The sequence below is a fragment of the Cyanistes caeruleus genome, chromosome 2 (assembly GCF_971803275.1).
Source record: "Cyanistes caeruleus chromosome 2, bCyaCae1.hap1.1, whole genome shotgun sequence".
NCBI classification, from domain to species: domain Eukaryota; kingdom Metazoa; phylum Chordata; class Aves; order Passeriformes; family Paridae; genus Cyanistes; species Cyanistes caeruleus.
The window spans coordinates 61,197,173-61,215,130 of record NC_141702.1 but is presented as its reverse complement, the minus strand read 5'-3'; the positions used below and the strand labels follow the sequence as shown (position 1 = coordinate 61,215,130).

The 17,958-nt window shown below is 43.1% G+C and overlaps 1 protein-coding gene across 1 annotated transcript in view; it reads left to right on the top strand.

Annotated features, from left to right (window-relative positions):
- Window positions 1-3,164: 3,164 nt before the first annotated feature.
- The window catches only part of EZR (ezrin), a 36,760-nt gene continuing 21,966 nt past the window's right edge, over window positions 3,165-17,958 (top strand). Inside the window, exon 1 of the mRNA XM_086868861.1 lies at window positions 3,165-3,455. Within this exon, the coding sequence (XP_086724987.1) occupies window positions 3,444-3,455 (12 nt within the window). The 5' untranslated portion in view covers window positions 3,165-3,443. The remainder of the gene's footprint in view (window positions 3,456-17,958) is intronic.

The window sequence follows — 17,958 nt, the reverse complement described above, 5'->3', positions numbered from 1 at the left end:
GGCTGGATGAGGATGACACAGTTTGGTTAGGGGTCAGTAAGTCACAGGAACTGTAACAGGGAAGAAGACAGAAACTAGGTTCTGCTACTGACCTGCTGAGCAATCAAGATTCTTTCATCACCTCCTCTGCCTTATTAATTCCTGTAAATGGTTGGTAATGCTATCCTCTTAATAAAGCAGGTTAAGAGTAAGTGCTGGATCAGAGCAGATCTTAATCCTGTGACTTAAAGGCTTCATTTTGATTTGGGTCTTATGCTTAATTGTGAGGTCTGACTGAAAATGGGTGGCCATAAAAGCTCTCTCTTGCTTTGCTATTTCCTAAATCTAGAAGTAACCAAGTTCCATAGAGTTTTCATGTGGAATTTTCCCCAGATTGTATATTTGTATCTGTTTTTTCTACATTCGTCCTTCTACAGTCCCAGGATATCTTGATGTGGGCTGATAGTTTTGTGCCCCCTTTCATGCCTTCTCCAATATTCCCTTACACACACACTCCAAAGGGGATCCAGTCTCTAAGCATTCTTGGACAATGGTCTTATACATGATGTCCATACTCTCAAAATTCAATATACTGATTTTCAGGGCACTCTCAGGAAATCCAGAGAACTGAGGGCTTTTACCCCGACTCTGGAGCAGAGGGGAACTGATTTGTGTCTGGAAAGGACGAGAAGGCTTCTGTATAAAAAGAAGGGGCTTGCATTATATACCTTCCCATATTTCTAGGGGGCAGGTGGGGAAAGAAATAAAAAGGAAGGAGCTGAGTGACCCAGCTGTAGAGGAGACTTTCATACTGTCACAAAGACACCTACCTAGCCAAGTGTTCAATAAGGTACGGAGCTCTGCAGGCAAGAGGGTTTGAAAACACACCTGGCACGAGGCAAAAGCCCAGGAAGGAGGCAAAGGGTGTCTAACACATACTCCAGGCTGGCAATTGTTCTGGTTCCTTCCACTGAGGACAATTCTTCCTGTGTAAGCTCAGTATGCTCACAGTGGCTGGTTTGGGGTGGAGCGGTATTGGGCAAGCCGGTAGTTATGGATGCCATTGAGGTATCTGCCTTTCCCCGTGTATTGCAGGTGACTGTGGGAGAATGGCACAAGGTTATGTGCTGTGGCAAACAGGAACCTAGAGATTGTATGTTGCCACACTTTATTATTAGTCACCTAAATTCCTTTTGCCCCTAGGTTTGTGTGGTTAGGAAGCAATGGTAAGTGTTATGGAAAAAAATAAAACAACAAAAACCCAACAAAAACAGGGGTTTAAGCTTGGATATGTAACTAACATATGGAAACAAATACTTACCTCACTAAATATGATGTATTAAATGAGACATCTCTCTGACGTGGAGTTGCTTCAACATGAAGCCCCAGGGTGATGATCTCTGAGCCCCATTTTGAGCAATGGACAGGAAAGGGAATGAAAATCTCACAGAATGGAAATGCACTTCCCATTAGATCCATGCAATGTTTTGTTTCAAAGGAACGCAGGCACACACATTTGTTTTGACTTTTCTTTTTCCAATCACAGCCAAAATCTGGGTTTTAAGGTCATGGCTTGAAATATCTCTATCCTTTTCCATCTTAGGGTTCTGAGTGAAAGCTGCAGAAGCTGGGTACTTACAGCACTTCTTGGAACAGTTGTTCCTTGTGCTTGGCAGCCTACTCAAAACACTGTGATAATTTGGTCTGGTTCATTTCCAGTGTCATCCTACTGAATAAGTCATGAATCCCACCATAAACTTATTGCTTAACAGAAGAGCATAGAAAGTGTCCTCATGAATCATATTTTTGTTAAATTAACCAAATACAACTGAGTGTCAGCATATTTTGTTAAATTAACCCGACCCGAGTAAGTTTCAGTGGAATTGTTTCAACTGAAAATGGAATGAAAATGAAAATGGAGGTCCTATCTGTTTCCCAAGGACGTTTGATCCCATGGCCCTTTTCTTGGAAGCTGTTCAGCTTAGACTATTTCTTCTCACCTGCTGTTCAAGTTGCCACCCCATGGCTCTGTTTTGATGGTAAAGCCGCCTCTAATCTCTGAGGATCATGCAACAAGAAAGGAATGTTAACATTAATTCCCTCAGCCTCCAACTCGGCTCCCCTCCCCTTTCTTTCACAGACCTGACACAGTAATGATTCTTTTATTTTAATGTGGCAGAACCAAGTGCTGCTTGGTGGATTCTGTGGGGGGAAGACACCATTTGGAACTCTGCCAAAGCAGGATCTGTATTGTTTGGGCTGTCCTTCTTGTCACTGTCCCTTGATATTTCCCAGGCTCTCTCCCACTCTATGTATTTTCTAAATAGTGGGTTGTTTTTCTCCTTGTTCTGTGCCTTCCTGTTCCTGTCCCATGCCAAACAGACAGAGAGTGGTTGAAGTGGGATGTTGCAGGCAGCGGCTTGGGTACACACTGCACAATTTCCTCAATCTCACAGCTCAACCACGTGCCATTGCTGGCGCAGTGGAAGAGCTGCGTCCTACAGGCTGTTGCCCATGACTATGTAAATCAATGTGCTCATGGCCAGCCAAGCAAGGAGATGCAGCAAGGGAGGCCAGCAGCTCCTGGCAGACACTATCCACAGAAGTGCATTACACTCACGGAGAGGAGGGACAGTGAACAAGAGGCAAAGACACAAACTTCATTATCTGCGTCTGCTTATCATTATGCTATTGCTACTTGCATGAACTTTTACGGGCTTTATGAAAGTCAGAACCGACTGAAGAATACTCTATAGTTTCTGAACTTAGATGGATTTTCAAAGTTTTCTCTTTTGCTGACATTGCTCAAAATACGCTTTACTACACAAAGCAGGGCTGTGTTTTGTTAAGTAATCATATTTTCTGCCCTCGCACTTCAAGAAACACAGCAATTATTACAGGCCACCCCTGCGGCATCACCCCTGTGCCAGACGCTTTCTCCGTGCCATCCAGGGGCTTGGGAAGCGCTGGCCCCGGTGCGGCCGCGGCAGGTGCAGTGGGCAGGGTGGGGCAGAGCAGGGTGAGGGTCTCCCATGGTGTCGGGCCGTGCCCGGGGGTCGGAGCGGTGCCGCCCCCGCACCTGCTGCCGGCCCGTCCCTCACGGCGAGGGGGCTGCCGGAGGCTCCGGGCCGCGGTGCCCCCTGCGCCCCGGGGACGTCGAGGCGAAGCCGGCGGGGGTGGCCGGCGGCTGGGCGAGGCCGGTGCCGCGCTGGGCAGGCGCCGGGGGGAGCGGCGGGCAATGGCCGGCGGCGGTGAGTCACGGCCGGGCCCCACCTGCCGTACTTAACCCGCCGCCGGGCGGCCGGCGCCGCACTCGCGGGCTGCGCTGCCGCCGTGGCCGGGAGCGGCTCCTTCCTCCTCCTCCTCCTCCTCCTCCTCCTCCGCACGGGGCGCTCGGCAGAGGCGAGGCAGGCGCTGCATGAACGTTTGTGCCGGGAGCAGCAGAAGCAGCAGCAGCCCTCAAAATGCCGAAGCCGGTGAGTGGGGCGCGGCGGGAGGCAGGCGCTCCGCGGGGCCGCGCCGGGGCCCGCCCGCCCGCCCTACCGGCGCTGGGGCTGCCCGAGCCCGGCGGGGCGGCCACCTCCGGGTTTGCCGGGAGGGAAGGGCTCAGTCCCGGTCCCTGCTCCCGGGACGGGACGGGGAGTTTCGACTGGAGCGCCCTGGGAAGTTGTGCGCGGCGCCGGGAGGGAGCGGCGGGCACGGCGCTCGGGAGCCACATCAGCGGCTGCTCGGAGAGCAGGGAGGGACCGCCGGGGCGGCTGCTGCGGGCGCAGGGCCGCGGGCAGGACGGAGGAGCCTCGGGTGGGCTGGGCGATCTCCTCGCCGTCCCGCCGCCGGGAAAGGGGGCACGGAGCCCCGGATCTCGGCGCTCCGGGGATCAGGCGGGGGATTGCTCCCTCCTGGGTAGCGCTTCCGCCTTAGACACGCACAGGGCTCCCGAGTAACTCTCGAAAGAAGAGCTCTCATCGCGCTCCCGCTTAACGAGAAAAGATACAACTGCGCCGGCTGCCATTTAGTATGCTTGTGGCCTATGCATTTGTCGACAGGAAGCGTGTGTGCATCTGTAAACAGAGGAAAAACCTTGTTCCCTCCTTGTTTTGCGATCTGAAAACTAAATGCTAGGGACTCAATAAAGTTCTCCACACTGGTCTTTACCAGTCATTATCGAAGACCTCCTTCCTTTTTTGGTTGGATTTTTTTTTTTTTTTTTCAATGGAACCGTCTTTTTTATCCCTCCTTCTTTCTCTTGACACCACCACCTCTTCATCGCCTCCTCCTCCGACCTTCTAGTGGGTTTTTTTGTTTGTTTGATTTTAAAGTCTGCTGCTACTGTGCCTCTTGGAGACGGCAATTCCCTTGGGGAGCCGACTGCCTAATGCGGAGCTTTGAGCGGCCGCACTTTTGAACTTTGAAGAGCATAATCAGAACAGATTGTTGTTACTATCTATTTTCAATAGAGGCAATATTTCTTAAAATGCAATGCAGTAAAGGACTTTCGTGAGTATTAGCTCACTTCAATGAAATGTAAAATAAGAGCAAACAAGATTATCTTTGTGGTAATAGGTAATTGATGTTTTACCACCATAGCATTAAAGTTAGTTGAACTTTTTTTTTTTTTTTTTTGTTTTTCTACTGTTTAGATTGGTTTACATTGCAGTTTTTGTAAACCTACCAAAACAAACAAACAAAAAAAAAAGAAAACCCCAAACATCAAAACCAATCTAACAAAAGACAAAAACACACCAAAACCAAACTGTGTTCAGTCCTAAGAACTGATAATCTTCAGTCTCCCTGACTGTATTTCATCACTAGGATGAATCAGTAGGATGAAGCAGGATTTATTGCTGCATATAATAATGGCTAACTGAGAGGGCCCTTTTGTAACTGGGGAAGCAAATATATAATTTATAAAGTATGGATATAAAAGGTTGTGTGTGAATAATCTCTTTCTGCCTTGTTAGCTGATTGCTAATTACAGAGTGCTTTCTTGAAATATCCTGGTTAGAATAATCTGAAATCCTGGTTTAGGACTAAGTCGCACTGGAAGCCATGGATAGGTGTACAAAAACTCTTTAATCTCTTAAAAAAAAGTACAGCTGTGTTTATCCTTTTGCTTGGCAGGGATATGTTTGTATTCCCTCAGAGATGGTGATTTTTCTTTGTTTCTTGGCTGACTAGCCAGTGGGTAACCCACTGGGGAAGGACAGTAGTACTGTAAAGACTTCTGAGATGTGACCTACTGGCTGGGATTTACGGACAAGACTCTGTGTCGACACGTTGTAAATAAAAACCTTTTCCTTATTTAATCTGCTGTTCAGTGGGGCTAACTGCCACCTCATTGTAAATGGAAAAGAGGAATTTTGCAGAGGCTATTTTAGTAAAACACACTGTTCAGTCTGTCTGCTTTAGACTGAGACTGGATTTGGATCCTTCCCAACTCAGCTCATTTAATCTTAATACAGCTAAATAGGATTCGTGTCAGTTTGCATGGAGAGAGGATGTAAAGCTGTCACTCCAGAGGCAAAACTGTGCTCAGGACGAATGTGACAACAGCCTTTGGCATGTGTGAGGAATGATAGCACGACCTCTGGGGATGCACAGGGAAGCAGTGTGTTTCTGCTGGGTATTTGGCATGGATGCTAAATATTTATTACCTGTGCTTGTTTGCATGTGTCTTGTCTACATGGCATAAGTAAATACAGTGTTGCCTGGCAGACTTCGTGCTGCTGTGTGTGAAGTCTCACATACTGGTCATCAGTTATTTACAAGTAAAGGTTATGATGACAGAAAGCAAAATTCTGGCAACACCTTCCCCTCTGGCCCCTCCACCCACAACCCAACAAGCTAAATCTTTATATGAAAATGTTGTTTTAACAAAAATTATGAATGCACACACAGAACTTATGGATCATGTTTGTAATTTATTATTTCACAGTAAACAACTAGCGAATCCATTAACAGTAGAACATTAGTGATTTTGTATTTTAATTGACTAGCAAAGCGGAGTGCTAGAAAGCCAGCTTCCCAATTCTGTGCTAACATTTGATCTCAATTCGTTGTACCTGATGCATGCCTACCATGCTCAAAATAAATTTTAGTAGAAGTCCAGAAAATAATACTGAAATAAGTATATTTTTTAATATAGACACGTTTTAATATATGATTTAACACAGCCATTCTGCCATGTGTAACAGTTATAAAGTAACGAGCTCTCCAAGGTAAGCTATAAATATATAACCTATACCCAGTTCACAAGGGTTTATGGCTGGGAGTTCATCAACAGTTCAGATGCATGATTTCTATCTAGTCTGTACAGAGGTTCATCAGGCTTTACAGATAGTGAATTTTTTGTAAAGAGAAGCAAAAGGTGTCATCTTGTCCAAATCTTCCTGTGTTATCTGGAAATGAGCAAAATGCTAAATAAACTTACTTGCTCAGCCTTGCTTCCTTTCATTACTGGAGTGTCTGTGTGCTCTCTGCATTTTTCCTAGTTTCATGGTGCTAGTTTATTTCTGAAGGTGTTTTAGGTGGATTATATCCTCTTGCAAAACAAACCAATCTAAAAAATTGTGGCTAGAACAGCATGGCTTCGGGTTAATGAACAGTGCTTACCGAAGGAGAAGGAAATGTGATCTCGAGTCTATAGAGTTGTTAATTTGATCTGATCTACCAGCATTCTTCGTTACTTTATTGAAGGTGGATTTTTTTATTTGGTTGGGTTGGGTTTGGTTTTCTTCTATTTCATCTTGTGGGGGGGGGAAAAAATAAAATGTAAAGCTTTACAAGAAGTTAAATTAGCTTTGCAGCATAACATTTGATTGATGTAGTGTCACACAAGAACTTCTAATACTTGTGTAAAGAGAGGACAGCAGTAAATGTAGTCTAGCAACCTTTGGTCCTGTAGAGAAAATACAAATGAATAATATCCAGAGGCACCTATTTTTAATACCTTTATTAATGGCCTGTGGTTAAAAAGCTGAGCACAGTAATGTAATCTGTTCATGTCATGCTGTTGAAGGGGAAGTATTATTGATGCAGAGGCCCAACATATAAATGGGATTGAAAGACTGGGGTAATAAGCTCCCTTTGCATATAGCTAAACTTGGACGGGTGCAGGAAGCAGGTCCTTCACCAAATAGGCTAGAAGGAGATGGATTGATCAGTGGTAGTGCAACTGTCCTGTTGTGCATGTCATCTGCAATTCAGTAACAGAAAGCATTAACAGAAGGTTCTAGTGAGAGCTTTCCTTTAAAGTAGGTACTTACCTGTCTGTGCCCAGGACAAATTCAGAGCAAAACCTAGAGACTGGGCTTGGGATCACCAGAGACAAAATTCCACCTTAAGATAAGAGGGTGCTTGACTATTTCAGCCTGGTAGAATTCAAGGAGTTATCTCTTTCTTCACCTGTGTAAAATGTAAGGAATTTAAATGCCAAAGAGGAGAAAAAAATTGCTTTAAGCAGAATTTGTGATTTAAGAGACTTTAAAGTTTTAGAACAGTTAAGCATGTATGGTGGGGGGGAGGGGAGGGAGGGGGTTGTGAGTGGGCAGGATTTTTTTTTTCCCTTCCTTGTTGATCTTATTAGAAGACTATTCCAAGACCTAACATCCTTAAGACAAAATTTGACAGTACACAATTTAATGCTGCTGCCTGTAGGAGTGGGGAACTGGAACTGATGTCTCATAAGGGTTTTCCCAGCTGTGTGTTGTTAATAATGGGCTGGAGTGTGATAGGCATTAAGTTGTTAGACAAGTCCTCCATACCTGTTTGATGTTGAATAAACATGCATGCTGTCTTCAAGTTGTTTTTCAGAATACAAGTCTTCTGCCAAACCTTTATCTGTCTGTGAACAGACCATGGCATTAAAATTTAACAAGTTTTCAATAAGCCAGCCAAAAAAATAGGCAAGTGTAGTGACAGGAATTTATTTCTAAATATAAACAATTGATATTGGTAATTGTTCTGAGATCTCAATTTATTTTTGACTGTGTGTCTTCTAACTACGCATAGTGGTTTTATCTCAGAGCTCTTTACAGCAGATTCCTGTAACTGGACTGAAATAAAAATACTTTTTTTTTTAATCTTTAATTGTTCACAATCAATTAAAATACTCTTAGCTTATGGATGGCTATAGATTTAGTCAAGGAAAAAATATTACTTGTGTAAGCACCAACTGCAGTCCATCAGGTGATACAGTGTATGGTGTATTTGATACCAGGATATGTATACTCACTCTAGGGCAAAATGGAAACCCAAGGAAACTTCAATTTGCCAAATGTGAGAACTCCCTTTCATTTGCCAAATGTGTCACTCGCTGCTGCAAAAGAAATGTGGAGGATTCTATGAGTAGTAAATTTAAGGAGATGAATAAAGTTATAAGAGAATGAGTTCACAGTTTTGCCAAAACCCTTATTTACTGTGTGAGCTGAGTAAGCATTTCCGAAGGCAGTTTGTTGTGGGATGTTAGCTGCTACAGAGAAACCAAGGGTGTTAACTGTTATGTTAGTCACTAATTAAAGAATTTCTTAGCCTTCTTAAAGGTCAAAAGGAGGGAGATAAGCCTTCCTGTTCTGTTCTCTTCCTCCACCCACATGAACGTCTTCCTTTGTCCGTGAAAAAAAGGCTGTGATATGTCAGGACTTTTTGAGAATAAGACTTCTTGATGACCACTGAAGATTCCCACATCAGTGTCGGTCTAGTTTGGCACCCTGTGCCCAAAGAGCTTTACATGCACCGTAAATCCCATAATCACTCGATTGACCTTGATGGAAGGCAGTGCTGCCCAAGATCACTGAACCACGCTGCACACTGTTAAGTAATGTACTTTCTACTTGTGTTGTGTGCTCGCTTTGGAGCCTGGTTTCTGCAACAGATAACATTTACCCCGTGAGCTGAGAAGTACAAAGAACAGCAGCGTAGGCACCTAGGAGAGAAGATTGTGGATATATGAGGCTGGAAACAAGGCATAGCTCAGTGTAACAACTAACCATGCTGCCTTCGTATTGCTCATCTGTTCAGATCCAGATTTTGTTTCTCTTTCTAGTTCCTACTTCATAGTAGAGAAATTCACTTGCCTTCTTTGCATCTGCTCTCATCTTTGGGGAGAGAATGAGCAGCAGCCATGTGCTCAGCTGAGGCTGATGGACACCTCATAGTAACAGCTGTCCATTAAAGAAAAATCCTGACTCTAACAATTAACGTCCAGGGCTCTGCCTTCTAATTGAGTAAATAAGAGAAACTGTTTCTGATGACCACGGGCTTGTATTTGGCTACCTACTGTATAGGCTCAGTGGAAGAGACACTGGTTCCCCTACACAAGGCCTGTATCCATTTGCTTCCTTTGAGAGGGGAGCATGCGGTCTCCCTGTTTGGTTTGTGTGCATTTACTTCTCCCTCTCATGAGCAAGTGCTGTAGCTTTTGTGTAAACTCTGAGGTGTCACTATCACCATCTCTTCCTTTCTTGTTTTTGCAAGAAGTCCACACTTGCTGTAGTTGTTCTAAACCTCAGTGGGAAACGAGTGTGAGAGAGAGAGTTCTCTGGAGATGAGTGGACAGATGTCCTGTTGCTGAATCTTGAGCAGGTTTACAAAATTACTCTAGAGTGGCTCAGTTCTGACAAGAGACCACTGCTGTGTAGATGTGGAGAGCAGGTCTGTGCTATGAGCTGTTTGCTACCTGAAGAAGCAGAGACTAAAAAAAATCTCACCTTTGAACCTGGGCACCTGAATTTAGCCTGTGTAGCCCAGTAGATGACTGCAAGCCTGTACCTGTAAGTTCTGGGCTTCAGAGTTATTTGTTGGAGCTAAAGTTGTTCTTCAACACCTAGCTGAATACACTTAGCTGGCTTAACTTTTTGTCTCTGTAGAGATAAATGATTGTGAGAGTTCCTGCTGCACAAACTGGTGTGTGGTGGGGTGATTTGCATAATTGATACTCGGTGATCTCAGTGTGGGGGTGACTAGATTTTCCTCCATAACAACTGTCACAGCTGTGCAGACAAACTCTTGAAAGGTACTTTTCTGCCCTCACTGTGCTCAGGGTACACTTTGGGAACCACTGGAGCATATTTGTTTGCCATCACACATCTACAGTGAGGGGAGTGAGAAGAGTTTCATCTCAGAAGCCCTTAAGCTGTTTTAGGGGTTACGAGGGGGTACTTCGCCAATCCTTGCAATCACTTTTCCTTTACTATCTGTAACTGCTCAAGAGAAATATCTTTGTGCTTAGGTGACATTCCAGGACTTGCCATGACCTACCTTTATCTGGAAGCAAACAGTACCTCTTGCATGCTGTTTGAAGTACCTGCTTGAGAAGTGGAAGCATTGTAGTGTATTGCACATAGATCAGATTATCAAGCTGTCAGAGGTGATCACACTAAGAAATTTCACAAATGCCATGAAGTGTGTTCCACTGAAGTCCATGAGTAAAATGAAAGAGGCTGATATGGAGCAGGTAAAACAAAACAGTAGAATCTCAAACAAAAATCTCTCTGACAAGAGGATTTGTATCTAGAATGGACCAACATCATTGCTGGGCCTTGTGTGACTTGTTGCACTGCTATTTCTCCCTAAGTAAATGGAGTTCATTTTCTTTCTGCACTTTGATGTCTATATGAACATGGCTCGCCTTGTAGGTCAGGCAGAAGCCCTTGTGGCCTAATAGTACACCTCTGATGTTGGCCAAAAGCTGATGCCTGAGGAAGAGTATTTCAAAGATATGCACCATTGCTTTTCTCTGAGGCATTGGGGGTTGAAAGGTCCTATATAATGAGTTACTAAATGGATTTCTGTGAACTTGTCCAGTCTCACTTTGAAACCCTGTGAACTCCAGCATCCACAGTATACTTTAACAAAGGCTGTCCTAGATAACCTTCACATTGTTTGGAAAGTTATCTACAAACCACCTTGCTACAGTGCTATATGGTACTTTTTTTCCTTGTTCAGTGTTGATGCCCTGTAGTTATTTTGTTGGTTTGAACCATGAACACACATTCCTTGCCTAGTCTGTTCATGCAGCTCAGGGGTTTATATGCTCTTATGTCCAAGCTTCAATTTTCTTCCAAACTGAGAAGTCCTACCTAGCTTAGTTGATCCTTGCACAGAAATCATTTGAGCATCCTTAGCCTTCTTCCAGTTCACATCAGACAAAAGTACTGCTTTGCATCCTGTAACATCTCCATCTGCAAAGAATAAAGTTACTGGTAACATTTCTCCAGGAGTTGTTTCTTGGATGCCTTCAACTCCCAGGTCATAGCCCTGTGAGAGAGTCAGTCACAGATAATCCCTGTGTTCACTCAGTGCATCCTGTTCTGTTGTGATGTGCTGCTCTTCCACCCCAGAAGAACAACCACCACAGGGTCTATGAAAGTGTTGGGAGCTGTGTGCTGTTGCTGTCAGGCTGTGTTGCTGCTGTCAGACTTCTGACTCTGTAGTGGCTCTGGGCTTTCCATGCACATTGCTCTCTAGAACACAGATCTCTGTATAAGCATTGGAATAAAAGACACCAATATTGGTGCTTGGATTCAGGGGAAGCTCTGAGGCTATGGTAGCTTTTATTTGGATTATTCACACCTTCAGATCCTGCCCTGGTTGCCGTGAGTTGGTACTGTGGAGTTCACCTTTTGTAGAAATCGTTGTGTGTTTGTTGCTTCCAAGTGAAAAAGCCAAGCAGAGGCATAAAATGATGTTTTTGTTTCAGATCAAGACTATAAGATACTCATTTATTTTTTCTTTTCCCTCAGGGGGATTGCAGAAGGATGATATTGTTTTATGTAGTATAAATATCGGAGATATTGAATTGTTCAGAAGACTCTGAAATTATGACGAAACTTGAGATCTCAGACCTCTGTGTTATCTGTACTTGGCCCCATGCTAATGTTTGTGATGGAAGACAGCAGAAGATCTGATCAGTTCTGGATTCTGAGCAACTTCTTGAGATAAAGCTTATTTGAGGATTGTTTGTGGGGCTTGCTGTAAACTTCATGTGTAAAGCCTTAGTCTCGCAACTTCATTATGTTTAATTAGATGCAACAGCTGTCATGATAAAACAGTCTGTGTATGCAGGAGTTTGATCCAGTGGCCTCTAGCTTTCCTCTGTATTTATTCTTTATGTACAAAGGGGCTATTGTTGCTGCATTCTGTGTTCCTAAATCCATCCTTGCATCTATTGAGGGCAAGTGACACATCCAGGCAGTGGTGCTACGTTGAGGCTGTTGTCACTGGCTGCATGCTCCTCCTTTAAAGAACAGACTGCTGCTTGTGCACAGATATTCTGAAAATGCTAATGGAGTCTTATACAGCATCAGAGAGTCTTTAAAGTGAACATTAATGTATTTCAATGAAACACCATAAGCCCTCCTGCTTCTTCGTAATATCGTGTTCAAAGTAAATCATTCTTATATCTCTCACACAGAGTGAGGGCAAGTGTTTTGCATGAAAAACACCTGGGCTCCCTAAGTGTACAGGGCTTTGTTCAAGGGCAGTATCCTGGGGCCTTTCAGACTTCTTCTGCATTGCTTTATGCCTTGCCAGAACATAGAGCTGTGCCTAGGTGATTTCACATTTTAAAAAATTAATAAAAATTAATTTTAAAGTTTTAGAAAGGCCTCTGTCTCTCAGTTTTTCAACTTGTTCCTAGATCAAGACAGAATGATGCAGTTTGTTAGGAAAGATTTGGGGGAAATATTCAGTGACTGGAGAAAGTTTTTGTTTTTTGTATTTTTTTTGGTATTTTTTTTTCTGGGAAGAGTGCTTGCTTGGTTTTACTGTTATTGTTAACTGTGCAGAGCTGACCTGAGGTGGAGAATGCTGGAAACCTGTCTGGGGCCTAGGCATTTGGGAGGCAGGGCTATCAGAGGTGTACTGTCACTTGCGCTTGCCACACCTGCATGAAATCTTCATGATCTTTTGGCATGTAAAGTGTTATTGCTTGACCTAAGATAAAGAACTGAATTGCAGCCATGGCTGCCTCTTGATTTTTCACGTGGATGCCTACTATGCAGTTATTACATGCTGACAGAAGAGATAGCAGGCCTTCATTAAGGGAACTGAGATAGGCATGTAATTTAGTTTGGCATCTTCTGCACATCTAAACATTAAAAAGTTTGAATTTGCATTCTAGGATTATGTTCATGCTTAATTATAAGGACAGTTTCATGCTATATTACAAAGAAGAGTTAAGTGCCGCAGCTGCAATACTGAACTTGATGGATTTGCTTTCTTGTGACCTGTTTGTGTGTGTAGGCAGGGAAGGGGAAGATAATTCTGAAAATTCCACCCACTTTGTTAAAACTGGAATTTCTGGGCGAGTCCCCACAAATTCAAGGTTTTCCTGCTCACATGAACATCCCCCCCCCCCCCCCCCCGACTTCATCCAGAAGTCAAGCTTTCAGATTTGACTCCAAATTTTTTCTTGGCTTCCCCTCAAAGTACTTTATTTCTCTTCTAAAAAACTGACACAAAAGAAGTCAAATTTTTCATCATACATGAGAGCAGCAAATACCTGGACTCCTGTTGCCTTGACTAAATTTAAGAAATTTCAGTTAAGTATAACTGCTATAGCATTGCTCCTAAAATACTGAGGACTAGTACCCCCAAAAATATGGTTCTGCAATCTGTTGCATTAAAGCTGACTAGTATTTAAGGCTAACAATTGTACTGGACAATTTTCAAGTAACTGTTAGATTATAGATTATTATGTACAACTCAATTTAACCTCAGTGGTATTTCTCCCTCTCCTGGGAAGGTAAGCAAGGTTTTAAAGAACAAAGACCAGCCTACTCGGCTCTAATTTTACCTGTTGGAAATGCAGCAATACCTAACTGCTTCATAGACTCTGAGGAATTCCATTGGAACGTGACTTAATGTTCCCATTTATTTGCAATGAGGAAACAATGTTTAACACAATGAGATCTGAAATGGAACACGTCCTTCAGCTCACAGACGGGTATTTTGATTTAGCGTGGTATGCTGAGAAACTGGGTCGCTCAAATGGGCGCAACCAGCTTGCCTTGTCAGCCAAGGGGATGCCGGTGAAGCCGTCTCCTATTCACATTTTGTGAGCTGCTGAGGCCTTTTCTTCCTTGTCAGCAAACTGCTCCAGTGTGCAAGGGAAGGCTCGTGGCTGCTGTGCTGTGCTGCCCTCTCTGAAATGCTCCGTGTTGGGCAGGCAGTGCATGAAAGGTTCTGCTATGGGAGCAGGGGAGGAGAGTGAAAAGCTTTCTTCCTGACTGGGCTGTGCAGTTCTTCCCCATTCTCATAGGAATCAGATTTCTCCTTCCCCCAGAAGAGGAATGGTGGATCTGTCATTTGCCTTCTCATTTCAGGTTCTTGGTCATCCTTTAAATCATAAAAATGTAGCACTGGGGAAGGACTTGAACTTGTGTTTTCTGAAGGCTGCATGGAAGTGGCTACAAAATATCATAATATCTTACCACTTCAGCAATTACTGTTTCTTGTCATGTTACCTAGCCTGCAGTAAGAGGGTTTTTTGCTGGTTTTCTCCATGTGGGTTTAGAAGTTTATATAATCTTCTATAGAAAATGTGTCATGTTTCAGACAACTCCCATTTGGAAAGGGATCAGTGACATGTTTAAAAATAAAATCTAGTTTGAAACAAACAGAAAACCCCCACAAACAAATAAAAAACCCCCAAACACACACAGATTAAAAAACCCCAACTGGCAACCAGCCCAGAAACACTTGACCTGTAGATCAGTGTAGACTTTCCTTGATTAATTTGCCCCCTTCCAAAAGAAGCATTCAAATTTAGGTGACAGCATTCCATCTAGCAAGTCATCAGGCAGGCAGAACAGAATAGTCACCTACTGTAATGCTTCCGGTGACAAATACACTCAAGAATGTAATTTTCACTTCTATGTAATAGCATCACACCAGGAAATGTGGTGTCTTTCTGGGGATTATAATAAACCACATCCTTGTCGACAGTCCTGCTGTAGCCCATTGCCTGCAAGCCTGTAATTTGTTCATCTCTGCCTCTTGTCCATTCTCACCTTTTCAAGTGTAACACTTGCAGGTATTTTTCAGACCTATCAACATATTTGAATTCCAGCCCTGTCCTCCCAAAAGACTCATTTGTTCTTGACTAGGTGCTGCTCATGATCTTGTAAGTGCACTCCATCTTCCAGGGACTGTGAGAAAACTTTATTTTCTTATTCCCTCAATCCCATCACACTCACATCCCCTTTTCAAGACCTTGGCTTGGCAGGAAAAGGTCAGAATGTGTCCCTGCAGTAGTTCCAGCAAAATGAAGGTGCTGAGCCCAGCTGGGAAGGAAGCAGTATTTTGGCAATCCTGCAGCAGTAAATGGAATTGATCATTTGATTGATATTCATGACATTGATCTTCTGCTCTGAAAGGAGCTATGGAGAATGTGGGGGCACAGTTTGTGATTTGGTTGTGATTTCACATGGCTCAGATTTATTGTATGCCTAGTCTATGTTGTATGGTACCACATCAAATATGTTATTAGATGTTATTTGATCCATCAGTCAGGTTATTCTGTCAGAAAAGAAAAAGAATTGTCTCCAACTGTTGTGTTCTTGGTATGCTGGTGTTCATAAATTCTTAAGACGTATGTAATAAATTGAACTAATATTTCTGCAGTTGCTTCTGTGTTATGTGTGGTACTTACCTTCTCAGAGTTGTCTTCTCTGCAGTCTCTGAACCATCACCTGTTGACTTAAATAACTTGTGAAGGACAGTGGAATGCAGATACTGAAGTGTGAGCAGATTAGCTCTGAGCTCTGAAGCCGCTAAGATTTTTTTTCCCTCGTCAAAGTTGAAAATTTTCTTGTAACAGTCTCCAGGAGCTGAGACAACAGTTACCCCATCAGTTAGGACAATATCTTTTTTGTTTTTGGACCTGGAACCAGTGAACACTACTGAATGGAATGTGGAAGAATAGAGAGCAGTTTCAGTGCCCTTCTGATGCTGCTACATGAAGTTGTTTTTCCTATTACCAGATACTTAATCACTACACACGTCTATGAACAGCTCTGGTTGCTAAGGTCAAAATGAGATTACTTTGTCCTTGCAGATGCGTTACAGCCCAGGCCAAGAAGCTTGCCTATTATTTATTCCATTAGTCATTGCTGCTTGCCTGGTGAAAGAGTAGACCTGCAGAAGTCAGGATTAATGCTGCTACTTTCTTAATACTATTATTAATACCACTGCTTCCTGCATGTTAAGACTTCTGTATTCCTTCAGCACAAGCAAGTCTCTATCCATACAGTCTGTGTGTGTGCAAGAGGGCTTAACAGCTCTGCATGCTGTTTTTCACAGAGTGCTGTGCAGTACATCACCTCAAAATGAGGCTGATTTGCTTAAATGTACCCGTGACTCCTGGGATTACCAGACACCCAGTGACTGAAGAAACAAGGCATGTCTGTCTAGGTTTCTGCACTGCTAATTGCCACCACTTGGAAAGATACCCTGCTTGGAAACCTGCTGTTTAGGAGACTCTGGTCTTACTTCCTCCTTGGACAGAGGAAGAAAACATTCCGGAGCATTGTCTAAGGCATTTAGACCTGCCTAATGATAATGATAAATTACACAGTTAAGCACCAGTTTGTCCTGTGTTAATCGGTATAAGTTGGTATTTAGTGCCCTTTATCTTATGTATTCACTGAAATTAAATTGTATGGTCTTATTTAAATGATTTGCACAACTTCATGGTTTCACTGAACTATTATGCAAGTGAACTATTAGATTACATGCATCAGGGTGCAAAATATCCACAATAGCATGGTGTGTCTGAGAGCTGTGGGTTTGTTTTTTCCCTGTTCTCCTTGCCCTTTTCCCTTTAGTGTGGGATGCTTTTCAGTGGAGCTGCAGTATCAGCAGAGGGATGGTTAACTTCAATGATACCACTTTGCCTGCAATCGGAGACTGGTTCTGCACCACAGAGCTCAAGAACCCGATGTTAGAAAATACTATAGCTGTGCATTCATAGTGTCCAACACTCCTGAAAACTGGGTGTTCGTGAGAGGATGGGGTTGAAAAGGCAATGTCTTCTTGGGTTGCTCTCTAGGTCTTGATGCTTCCACAGAGATGGTGCCACTCAGCTGCTTGGCAGTGTGTTGCCTCCTTAAGAGAATGTTTTCTGAATGTTTTTCAAATGGCACTTTAATTTTTCAGGTTACTCTCTGATGTGCAGGAACTCTGAAAGGCTGCACCTGCCCCGAAGATTGATCTACTGACTTTACATTAGAAAAGATGTTGTTTTAGTGACAACAAAAGAACAAATGCATGACTTAAGGGCATTGCTAAAGCACAGAAGATTCCATTCTAACTACCTTTGCTTTCCATAGTGCTACAGCCATTTAAACTCTACTCTGAAGTTCTCTCTAGCTCTGGCCTTCATCTTTTATCCTCTTGTAACTAGCTAGCATGTTACAGTCCAGTGTGAAGTCATGGAACTGGTGTTCAGTGTACTAAATTCTTGAGCGACATGGAGAGTTCTTCCTTTTAATACAAATGGCATTGCCTTTTCAACAGCATGCTTTTTCCCTTCTGGATCAAGTTTGTTAGCAATTTTATGCATCCTAAGACAGGGGAAGAGGAAAAACTTGTGTTCTGTAATGTTTTTGTATGCACAGGAAAACCTTAAAGACCCTATTTGTCATTTTGAGTGTATTAGCCTCAGACATAAAAGTAGAATTATTAAATAGTTAGGCTGGAAGGCACCTTAAATATAATCTATTTACAATCCCCAGAATAATAAATTGTTATGATATTGGCCTATCAAGAAAGAAGTCACAACTTACTGTCCAGGATTTTTAGTGTGCTTTGTGCATAAATGCACATCTTTTTTAATATAACCCTTATTTCATGGATAACAGCCATGTGCTGTTCTCTTCCCTCCACACCCTTGTGCTCTTAAAAATGAAAAGCTATTTTCATTTTGGTTATGGCTTCTGCATTATCCTGGATTACTGTCAGGGTTTGGAGGATCTTACA